General features: G+C 37.7%; 1 protein-coding gene across 1 annotated transcript in view; it reads right to left on the bottom strand.

Annotated features, from left to right (window-relative positions):
* The window catches only part of SPEF2 (sperm flagellar 2), a 172,102-nt gene extending 170,792 nt beyond the window's left edge, over positions 1-1,310 (bottom strand). The window contains exon 1 of the mRNA XM_038535345.1: positions 1,068-1,310. Within this exon, the coding sequence (XP_038391273.1) occupies positions 1,068-1,128 (61 nt within the window). The 5' untranslated portion in view covers positions 1,129-1,310. The remainder of the gene's footprint in view (positions 1-1,067) is intronic.
* Positions 1,311-12,526: the final 11,216 nt, after the last annotated feature.

Here is a 12,526-nt window from a genome sequence, read left to right on the forward strand (position 1 = left end):
ACTTATACATGCATAAGTACATATACATTGATGGATTTTTTAAAAATCTTATTTGGTCTTCCATGTATGTCTTGCATGCATTTCTTCATTTCCCCTCTCATCACTCTTAGATCATTCTCTAATTCCCTCTCAAAACATGTTTTGCAATGGTCTTACTCTCTTTATATTCATTAATTCAACAACTGTTTTTCCCAGTATCCACAATAACCACCCAAGCTACATTTCCCTGTCTCCTCCCCTCTAGTCACCCTCTACAAACAGTCCAGTTCATTTTCCTGAAGCCCTACTCTATTACTCCACTCACACACGTTCATGAATTTCATGAGAGCAGTGTTTACCGACTGTGGGTCTTGATCTCTTAACAGGATATGTATGTAATTCCATCAGTGGGCCGTGCCAGAATTCTTTATAAATGAAATGTGAAGTTTAAAATTGGATAGAATATATCAGAGGGGCGCCTGGGTGGCTCAGTTGGTTAAGCCTCTGACTCTTGATTTCAGCTCAAGTCATGATCTTGAGGTCCTGGGATGGAGCCCCTGATCCAGCTCCACACTCAGCAGGAAGTTGACTTGGGGATTCTCTCCTTCTGCTCCTCCTTCTGCTCATTCTCTCTCTCTCTCTCTCTCTCTCCCTCTCTCTCAAATAAATAAATCTTTAAAAAATATCATAAATCATTGATAGGAAGGGTAAGTATGGGAGCTTCTTTTTGGATACACTTTTGGAACCACTGTCCTGGAGGATGGAGACCCTGTGGAAGGTCCTTGACAGTCTAGCCTCAATCAGGTCTTAACTGTAAGCTGAAAGTTCCCTTTGCACAGCTTGCTCACATTTCTTTACCAGGTCCCAACTTTCCCACCTTTACATCCTTCCTTTGCAAAAAAAAAAAAAAAAAAAAAAAAAAGGCTACTTCCCGTCTCAGCCAATCCTACTTGTCCTTCAAGATCCAGAACATCAGTTACCACCTTCCCAAAATCTCCTACTTTCTCCATCTTTCCACCCTCTTCTCCCTTCTAAGAGCTCAAAATCTCTAGTTTCCTTTTAACTCTTGTTCAAGACACCTGACTTACCAACCGCCCACAGCTTGGCCAGCAATGCCATTTTGGAAACTTCAAATGTCTTCCCCAACATGGTTCCAAATGTGTGTTGATTTAGGCTCTTTCAGTTCTTGTTATTTATGGCAAATAAAAATACCACCACAAAAGTTTAGTTCTCCTGCAAAATATTTGAAGTCTTTTCTGTTGAAGCAGATCTGACTTCTTTTATGGTGTCTTATGTTCCAGGCCCACAGGATTTGTCTTATGTATGGATTGCATCTTTCTCAGGAAAACATTTAGATTTCTAGTCTTAGAGAGCAATCAGGTTTGAAACGAAATCAAGTTAAAAACAAAACAAAGAACTTGGTACCATATGAGGAAAAGTGAGTCATATGTTCTCTGAGACAGATAACCAAATTTCCTTTATCAGAATTCTTTGTTTTAATTTCTTATTTTTCCATCCTGACGTTTTCAGAGAAGCCAAGTCATACTCTAGTATCTTTTTTTTTTTTAATTTTTATTTATTTATGATAGTCACAGAGAGAGAGAGAGGCAGAGACATAGGCAGAGGGAGAAGCAGGCTCCATGCAGGGAGCCCGACGTGGGATTCGATCCCGGGTCTCCAGGATCGCGCCCTGGGCCAAAGGCAGGCGCCAAACCACTGCGCCACCCAGGGATCCCCATACTCTAGTATCTTAAATTTATTTTTCATTTGTCTAGTAACAGAACCTAAAACTGACAGAACTAAGAAACATTAAAATTATATACAATTAAAATTAAAAGTACATAAAATTTTCATTGGAGATTTTAGCACATCATTCAAAATATCCTTATCTCAATTGATAGATAAGATATTCATTAAGGATATACAAAACTTAGAAAACATTATCAACCAAATTAACATAATTGATTTTTTTCTTAAAAATTTTATTTATTTATTTGACAGAGAAAGAGAGACAGCACAAGCAGGGGGAGTGACAGAGGAAGAGCGAGAAGCAAGCTCACACGTAAGCAGAGAGCCAGATAGAGGGCTTAATCCCAGGACCCCAGATTATGACCTGAGCAGAAGGCAGATGCTTAACTGACTGAGCCACCCAGACACCCCTAATTTCATCTTTTTATATTAAATCTTAGTAGTTTTTAAGAGAGTCGTGTTTTCTATTAGTCCCAAATTGATATTTACAAAACAATACCTAAAATATACATATACCACCCACTTTAAAAGGAAGCAGGTATTGAAAGCCGATTATTTAACTATGCAGTAGAGAGCTATTGGATACTGTGGAAGATTTAGTTGACTCTTTAATTACTTCAAAAGTCATTTGGAGAAACTGACTTTAAATTTTTCTTCCTACTGTGAATCTTTATTGTCATCATGTTGCTTTAGGTTCTATTCAGTTAAGCTCTCATTGATTTTTGAACTTATCTGTTCACATTTTAAATTTTTATTGGTACATTTTCAAATATATTACCTAAAAAATAACGATTTTCCAATATTACTAAAAAGGTTTATATAATTACATGATAGAAAGTCACTAATTTTATAGGGAATATGGGATTAGACAAAGAAATACGGTATTTCAGTAGCCTTTCAACCATTCAAGTACTCCATGAAATAAGAAATAATTAGGCTATACTTGCATTCTGTCGTTTGTTGGTTTGCTTGCTTATATTTGTAGGTGAGGTAGAGGGAGCCTCTCTGCATGGCCAGAGCAATAACATAAAAATTTCTACAGAGTGGCTTACAAAAACAGAATGATAATTCCCTTTCATTCAGTAAGAATGAAGGGAGTGTGTGCACTTCATGCTGGGGACCGATTTCCTGAGTTTTGCATTCTACTGGGTGGTAATTCTCCAAAAGCAAATTTGATAGCCAGTGTTAGATTGCCAATTTTCTTGTTTGTTTTTTTTTCAAGTAAGAACATAAAAACAAATATTGCATCTTCTTTGGTCATCATTTCACATAAGAAAGAACATTTCACAGTGAAATAAATAGGAAACATAAAATTTGAGCATGAAAAAACAGTACTTTGAACTGAACAATAGGGATTATGAAAAACCCACAGTATCTACAATGGACCTGTGAATGTCCTTAATGGATTGGACCTATTTTGCCAAACTCTGTCTCAGAACCCGATACCTGAACAGGACCACTTGAAATATTAATCCCAGTTCCATGGTATTTGCAGTCTTTCCACACTGAAATGTCAGAGGGCTGGAAAGTGTGCGTGTGTGTGTGTGTGTGTGTGTGTGTGTGTGTATGGAGGGTAAAGTATCTCTGGGTACTTTTTCAGCCTAAGCCATTTTTTTAAGGATACCTTTTATCTTTTTATGCCTTCTGAAAGAATATAGAGTCAGATTTGAGGGAAAATATTTTCAAGGCATGGAGATTACAAACTTGAATAGAATTTGAAGGTCTTCTATAGAATCTATGGAATCTACATGCACAGATTTCACCCTAGAATTTCATGGTATAGGAGAGAATTGCCCTTAATAAGTCAAGTTCCCAAGAAGAAATTTTTTTTTCCTTCAGATTACATGACACCTGGAAGATAGGTGAATTCTCCAGGTAATAACCTGGATCCTCGATAGTTTAAATCATGCTATTTTCAATTGTATCAGGAAGTCAAATCCAAAGTAAAGCTTATAATTGCTCTGACTACTAGCAATTTCCATACCACATTCTTATATAACTGATCTGAGCATGTGATTAGATTATCAGACTGTTTAAAAGTTTGAGAAGATTGGGGCGCCTGTGTGGCTCAGTCAATTAAGCGTCTGCCTTCAGCTCAGGTCATGATCGATCTCAGGGTCCTGGGATCAAGCCCTTCATCCCCATAGGCTCCTTGCTCAGTGAGAATCTCCTTCTCCCTCTCCCTCAGCCCTTCCCCACCATGACTTGTAAGCGCTCTTTCTCTCCCTCAAATAAATAAATAAAATATTTTTAAAAATTTGAGAAGACTGGATCAAACTGTACCAAAAACAGATCCAGACACTTTAGTGAAGCATGAAGTCAATGTCAGTTTCTTTACTTAGTTATTACCTCCTGTATTTTGCCTCACTAATAACAGGTTTTTAAAAATGTATTTATTCTAAACCACTCAAATGTGACAAAGGCAGCCTGTGATGAAATGTAATAGAAGTGCACCTATACTTATTAAGAAATATGATTTCTTATGCCTAATTTGTTTTTGGAAAATGGAACTCAATGTTCAAGTACTACTAATTTCATATATCTACCAAGTAGATCTCTTTTTATATGAAATTTCTGCTAGGCTCACCAAATAATTCCTACTAAAGATATTTAGGGCATTTACAAAGGCAAGGCAGGTTTAACAGTTACCAGGAAATTATTGTTTGTAATGTATACTAAAGTAGTGATGATGTGATGACCAATAGTTATATTAAGTTCTGTTGCTTTGACAGTACCTTTATTTTATCTGTCAAAATGGAATTTTTATTCTGACAAAAGGTTCACGAGGACAAGTCAACTGGATATGAATTTAAATAATTTGCCAGTCAAATAATGGAAATATTCTGTATCTAAAAGTCATATCCAAAGAAAGGTCTATATTTATATATCTATATGCTATATTTATATGCTAAATTATATGTATATGTGTGTTTACATACATACGTTTATATAGATATAAACATATACATGTATTTACGTGTGTGTGTATGAAAAGTGCATTAAAATGGGAAGAGAGGAGAAATTGAAAGAGAGGGAATCAGTGGGCTTCTATTGCAAGTTGAAAAGCCATGATGAGCATTTGGATGCACTGTTGCTTATAAACAGAATAGGTCACCATTACATAAGAAGCTTGTTAAAATATGAGCCCAGTGTGTATCAGTTAACCCTGATAGCTGCATTTCTTTGGGTTTTGTCTTGGAAATTGTGAGTTCTTTATTAATATGAAGTTTTTTGGTAGGCCTCTATTAACAGAAAGACCATTGGAGACTTAAGGGATCACTTCTTGCCGCAACTATCTGTTACATCTTGAAAGAGATCAGCAGGAATGGGATGCAGGAACTTGTTGATGAGCTGAGTATAGCAAAAGGAATAATTATTCTGGAAATGGAAGGGGAACTGATGAAGGGAAGGTGGGAGAGGATGGAGAAACTTTTATTTCTTCTGAAATTTACAAAAAGTTAAGCATGACCTTTAAGATGACATCAGGGCATAAAAGGTGTTACATAAGGGAAAAGTCAAAGAAATTCTGAATAAGATAATATTAGGACTTGCAGAATTGATACCTCTTTTGAACTATCATGAATAACTCCATGGAGTATGGAGTTGGAAGGGAGCCAAAGAACTTTTTGAAAGGGAATGGGCAAAAAAACCTTAGTAGTAAGTGATATTACATGATAACCACAAATACAAGAGTGAAAAATATGGCTAGAGAGGTAATAACCAAAAACAAGATGGAGAAAAAAAACTTCATTTTTTAAAACATCATCTAATGACAATGTGATGTTGACTTGGTGTTTTTCTTAGCTGCCTAACTCATATTATAGAAATAGTGAGGGGAAAAAAACATAGATGGGAATTTAATATGGGAGATTTCCTTTGGTAAAAACATTGGTCAATAACCATCATCAAAAGAAAATGACAAGTGACTGAATTCCCCTTACTGTATTGTCTCCAAAAATTATGATTTGATGTGACTAGGAAGTACCTAGATTTATGCTGAGGGTCATTTGGTAATCAGTGTACAGAAGATAGAGACACTATGGAAAAATAGAAAAATGAAAAATTTTTTGAGCTCAAGAGGAATAGGAGAGCAGAAACATCATGCTTCCCAAATATATTGGAGGTTTTCATTCTATCTAGACTGAGAGCTGAGGCTAGGGGGACACAGACTTCCCAGGAAATCAGATCCTGAAGTAATATAGGCTAAATGTGATTATGCAGATTGTTGGATTGATGAATACTGAAAAAGACAAAAACAAAAACAAAAAAACAAGGAATTCAGTAACTGCATAAAAATAGACTTGGTATCTAACCCCATAGTTCATATTTGCTCACCTTGGCCACTGTCTCTAAAAATGTTACCATCCTTTTGTTGACCTTACTGCTCTAGATCTCAATTCCCTTTTCTGCATGTGCACTGTGTTGGTCTGGATGACTTCAAACCTTTTTCAACTCTATGCCTTTGTGAATTCATTAGTTTTTGTTGAATTCAAGATTTCACTTGAGGGCACTGGGTGGCTCAGTCAGTTAAGCATCTGCTTTCAGCTCAGGTCAGGATCCCAGGATCCTGGGATGGAGTCCCACATCAGGCCCTCTGCTCAGTGGGGAGCCTGCTTTTCCCTTTCCCTCCACCCACTTGTGCATGTGCTCTCTTTCTCTCTCTCTTGCTCACTCTCTCTCCCAAATAAATAAATAGAATCTTAAAAAAAAATGTTTTCACTTGAGAATGGTTTGGTCTTATGAAGACTGTTATGAGGAAGGTATTGGAGATAAGCAGAGAGCTGACCATCATGCCAACAGCAACATAAATCTCAAGAAAGGGCAGAAAAAATAGAAACCCTAGTACCTCCTCACTTAGCACAGGTGAGGAGGGTCAGGGAGGACAATGTCATGTTTGACAATAGAAAAAATTGGAAAGTAATGGAGAATTTGTGTTTCAACACCTTGTAGAGACTTGAGAGTTCTTACAGAGGAACCTGAGTCTCTACAGTTGCTCTGAATCTTGGCAGTTGTGCTATTGCCCAACATTTCAATCACCAAGTTAAAATGCACTGTTTTTGAGGGAAACCATGTGGGGAAGGAAAATTCTCCTTCTTGGGTTCTCCCAGTGGATCTGAGAAATAAAACAATGGACAGATTAACAAGAGAAAAATCATGCAAATTTATTTAATGTTATAAGTTTTACATGTCACAGAGGAGCTTTACAAAGAGAAGAGAAATCCCACAAAGAAACTGCTAGGTGGGGCACCTGGGCAGCTTAGTGGTTGAGTATCTGCTTTTGGCTCAGGTCCTGATCCTGGGGTCCTAGGATTGAGTCCCACATTAGGCTCCCTGCAAAGAGCCTGCTTCTCCCTCTGCCCATGTCTCTGCCTCCCTCTGTGTGTCTCTCATGAATAAATAAAATCTTTAAAAAAAAAAAAAAAAAGAAAGAAACTGCTGGGCTTGGAGTCTTCTTTTTTTTTAAGATTGATTTATTTATTTGAGAGAGAGAGCTTGTGGTCATGGGTGAGGGGAGGGGCAGAGGGAAAGATAATCCTCAAGGAGACTCCATGCTGAGCACAGGACCCCATGCAGGGCTCTATCCCAGGACTGTGAGATCATGACCAGAGCCAAAATCGAGTCACATGCTTAACCAACTGAACCACCCAGGTGCCCCAGCTTGGAAGCTTTTAAATTATCTTGACCTGCACCCCGATGTTTATAGCAGCAATGTCCACAATAGCCAAACTGTGGAAGGAGCCTCGGTGTCCATTGAAAGATGAATGGATAAAGAAGTGGTTTATGTGTACAATGGAATATTCCTCAGCCATTAGAAATGACAAATACCCACCATTTGCTTCAACGTGGATGGAACTGGAGGGTATTATGCTGAGTGAAATAAGTCAGTCGGAGAAGGACAAACATTAATTTGGGGAATATAAATAATAGTGAAAGGGAATATAAGGGAAGGGAGAAGAAATGGGTAGGAAATATCAGAAAGGGAGACAGAACATGAGAGATTCCTAACTCTGGGAAATGAACTAGGGGTGGTGGAGGTGGAGGAGGGCGGGGGGTGGGGGTGACTGGGTGACGGGCACTGAGGGGGACACTTGACGGGATGAGCACTGGTGTTATTCTGTATGTTGGCAAATTGAACGCCAATAAAAAATAAATTTATTATAAAAATTTTAAAAATGAAAAAAAAATTATCTTGACAGAGGAGAGTAAATATAAAGGGAAGTGACAAAACAAAAGAAAGGGATTTGAGTTTCCAGGGGTGACAAATTGTAAGAAGACAAATATATGGGAAATTAATGGTAAACAGGGGCTAGTTAGTAAGGTCATGCACATTTAGTCCATATTAATTAGGGAATTATAGCTTAAAAATGATGAGGTACCATTACACATCAAGAATACAAAACTAAATGTTAGCAAAGATGTGAAGCAATAGAGACTATCATTCATTGCTAGTAAGGATGCAAAATGACATAGGCACTTTGGAAGATTGTTTAGTGGTTTCTACAAAACAAAATAACCTCTTACTATATAATCCAACCATTGTGCTCCTTGCTATTTACCCAAAGGTGTTGAGATATTATGTCCAAACAAAAACCTGCATGCAAATATTTATAGCAATTGTATCCATTATTACCAAACCTTGGAAGCAACCAAGATGTCCTTCAGTAGGTAAATGGATAAATAAACTGTGGTACATCCAAACAATGGAATACTATTTCAGTGCTAAAACGAAATGAGCTATCAAGCAGTGAAAAAACAGGGAGAAAACTTAAATAAGCATTGCTAAGTGAAAAAAGCCAATCTGAAAAGGCTAAATACTGTATAATGCAGCTATGTGACATTCTAGAAAAGGCAAACCTATGGAGCCAGTAAAAAGATCAATGGTTACCAGACATTAGCAGGGAGACAAGGATGACCAGGTGGAGCACAGAGGATTGGGGGCAGTGAAAATGCTCTGTATGACACCATCATGGTGGATCTATGTCATTATACATTTATCCAAACTCATAGAATGTACAACACCAAAAGTAAAGTCTGATGGAAAATATGGACTTTGGGCAAGAAATAAACAAACAAAAACACAAAGAAAACAAACAAGCCCTTTCCCCCACAAAACATGTATTTGAAAATTAACCCAAGGTGAGTATGTGTAGGTACACACACACATACACACGTGTATTTCTATATATTCAATGCATTGGAGACAAAATCAAAACAGAAATTATGAAATATTTGCAACTGAGCAACAATTAAAGTACTACCCATAAAAATTTGTGGGATGTAACTAAAACAATATATATCAGACAATTTATTGTCTTAAGTGAACATGTCAGCAAATAAATTTAAAATCAGTGAGCTAAGTTCTTTCTCAAGAAATTAGAAATAATACAGCAGAATTTTAAAAAAGGAAAAAGAAAATTGTATGTTAGCATCAAAATTATTTTTCTTAAATGGAGCAGACCAGGGACACCTGGGTGGCTCTGTTGGCTAAGGGTCTGCCTTCTTGCTCAGGTCATGGTCCCAGGATCCTGGGATGGGGCCCCATATTGGGCTCCCTGCTCAGCGGGGAATCTGCTTTTCCCTCTCTCTCTCCTTCTGCCTCTCCCTACTGCTCATGTGCTCTCTCTCTCTTACACATAAATAAATAAAATCTTTAAAATAGAGCAAAACATGGGCAGCCCTGGTGGCGCAGCGGTTTGGCGCCGCCTGCAGCCTGGGGTGTGATCCTAGAGACTCGGGATCGAGTCCCACATCGGGATTCCTGCGTGGAGCCTGCTTTTCGCTCTCGCTGTGTCTCTGCCTCTGTGTGTGTGTGTGTCTATGAATAAATAAATAAAATCTTTAAAAAAATAAATAAATACAATAGAGCAAAACAAATTAGAAGAGTGCACAGCATCAAGTCTCTCACCGTGTGCTGTTATCATAGTTAAGTGAAGGGAGGTAATAAAAACATGTATCTACTAAGGATCAAGAGATCTGTCTTCTAGTCCTTTTTCTCTAAATGGCTAGATATTGTGCTACATGTGGTGAGTCATGTCACCCTCTGGACCTTACTTACTTCATATGCAGAACAAGAAGTTTGGATGAAAAGTCTTGCTCAGTTCTGTGTTTCTGGATTCTATTTTTCCAGGACCCTGGTAGAGGCAACAATTCACCTCATATAAAACTCAACTTGTGGACTGCTATTAGCATGTGGACCAGCAGTGCCTTCATGGGATCCTAAAAAGGATGAAACACAACGAGTTACATCTAAACTCTGCATAACTATTATGATTAGTAGTCATAGTATTAGCACTAGCAGTACAAAACTTATAATACAGTTGACCCTCTTGCCACTGTTATTTCCTTTTAGGGTGGTCACAGTTAATTTGTGACTAACTTCCCAACAGGAAAACCAAAACCCTTTTCTCTCTTGAGAACACTCTTTCTTCAGAAATTTTATAACTTTCTTCTAAGGCATGTTACAGAGCAAGCTGCAAGCTGCTGCTAAGTGTTCCTAGCTTGTTACATCAATGTCATGTTCATTTACTCAAGGAGATTCTGGTCTGAAAGAAAAGCAAGGCAGACAGACACTCTCATTTCTCCTACAAGTAGAAATGAAATAGAAAATCCTTTTCTTTCTCAAAGTTGCAGAAAAAGGTCATGGTGCATTTCTTTGCACAGTATGGGGAGGTGTTTCTTAGCTTTCTCTTGATCTTTCCCTTCTAGTACATTGTAAAAAAGAATACTGATAGCTAGGAACAGGACCAGAGGAGCCACTGTTTCTCTCCAAGCCTGTGGTTCCCAAAGTGTTGTCAGAGACCCTTCTGGGGGGTCTGTAAAGTCTAAACTCTTTTCCTAGTAACAGGAAGACATGATTTACCTTTTTCACTGCCATTCTCACCTGTGTACAGTAGAGTAAGAAAAACAGACACCAGACTTTGGGTTAGAATCTAAGTCCAGGGGTGCCTAGACGGCTCGGTGGTTGAGCATTTGCCTTTGGCTCAAGTAGTGATTCCGGGGTTCTGGGATCGAGTCCCATATCTGGCTCCCTGCATGGAGCCTGCTTCTCCCTCTGCCTGTGTTTCTGCCTCTCTCTGTGTGTCTCTCAGGAATGAATAAATAAAAACTTTTTTTAAATAGAATCTAAGTTCATAGACAGACCCCACATTAAGTCATCGAAGCTCCATGAGAAGCAGAGACTTTAAATTAAAGAGGGGAATGGGGTTGGTCCAGAAAAACTCTCAGGAGAAATGTTTCACAGAGACTGAATGTCTTGAAGACCCGACAGAGGCTTTATCCATAAAAGCCGACTTCCTCTGGTCTGGAGGCACAAGCTTCTGAACCCAAGCATCTATTCCCCTGGCTATAAAAAAATTACCAACACTGCTTGATGGTAGTACATTCAAATCACACACAAAACATGTAGCCATTTTACATTGTTAGATCATTTCCAAATGGTGTCCTAACGTACTTTAAAAAAAAGTATTTAAAATTGAAATTTTAGACTGAAAGAGGTAGAGAATTTAAAAAATAAAAGAAAGAAAGAATCAAACCACATCTTTCCCCTCAGGGAAAATTTAACTAGATTTGCAAAAAAGGAAATTTTACTTACTCTGGCATTTATGTTAATCTGTCCTAATATCATTAAGCAATCCAAATGCTTTGGAAAGCATCCTCGATAAGTACTTTATAATAGATAAATGTTACCTAAATGTACTGTTTATTTACAAATCTTGTTCAAAGATAAGACCCGGCTAGCATATGTTAAATGTTTAATGCACATTTTGACACATATGGTTATATAACTCATTTTAAGCCACAAAGATTTTTAACCACTATGTATCCAGAAGTAAATAACAGGTTTAATATTTTAAAGCCAGAAACGATTTAATCTATAATTAAATATGTTACCGTATCTAACCTTCAGAGTTGCAATGGGAATTCCTTTGTTTTTGTGAAGCTTTAGAGAGTTGGGGTAGGAGAAGGAATGATTCTCTGAATGCAAAGTGCCCTATTGCCTTTTCCGTCCAAATACAAAATCAATTCACCATCTTTAAGCTTATTATACAACTTCAGAATTGCAGGAGTAAACTTTTGGGGGAAAGATTAGCTTGCTAGTCATGCTAGAAATGTACAGATAATGACTATAACGAGTGATCTTCTGGAAGCAAAGTAGGAGAGTACAGCCTTTTGAAAATTCCAAACAAATTTCTTCTCTGTGGTGTTGTATAAAGGGACACTGGTGCTACCCTAGTGAGTGGCTTTGCTTTCTCGTGTTCCTCTTTAAGAACAATGGGAAAAAGTTAAATAGACATATTAGCTTTTGTTGAGAGATTAACTTGTAGTGATTACTTGTACTTTTCATGTGACATCTCAGGTGGAGAGAGCTTGTGAAGTATTTTGTGTATATAAATTTTCAGGCAGCCTCTGGAATGAAACAAGGATTGTAAAGGCTATAGACACGCGCCTTGATTCTTTCAAAAGAAAATGTTTATAGAGAACATACTAATGAATATATAAACCTAAGAAGACAGTTAAATTTTTCTTAAAGGACGCTTTGAAAAAGGAGATTTCTGAGAACGTAGTAAGCCTTTTGCTTTCCATGTCAATCAGCCCATTTCGAAAAGGCAGGATCCAATGGCCAGGAGATCCCAGGTCACAGCTCAGTTGGAAATGAAGCCCCATTATGCATATAAAGCTTCCCACAGTGCTTGGCACATAGTGAGCCAATACATATGATTAATTATTCTTTGAGAAGGTAAAGTCTAAGGGAGTATCTGAACTTTTTCCCCATTCCTTCCTATCCCTTAGCTACCTT

The sequence above is a fragment of the Canis lupus genome, chromosome 4 (assembly GCF_011100685.1).
Source record: "Canis lupus familiaris isolate Mischka breed German Shepherd chromosome 4, alternate assembly UU_Cfam_GSD_1.0, whole genome shotgun sequence".
Classification (NCBI taxonomy): Eukaryota; Metazoa; Chordata; class Mammalia; order Carnivora; family Canidae; genus Canis; species Canis lupus.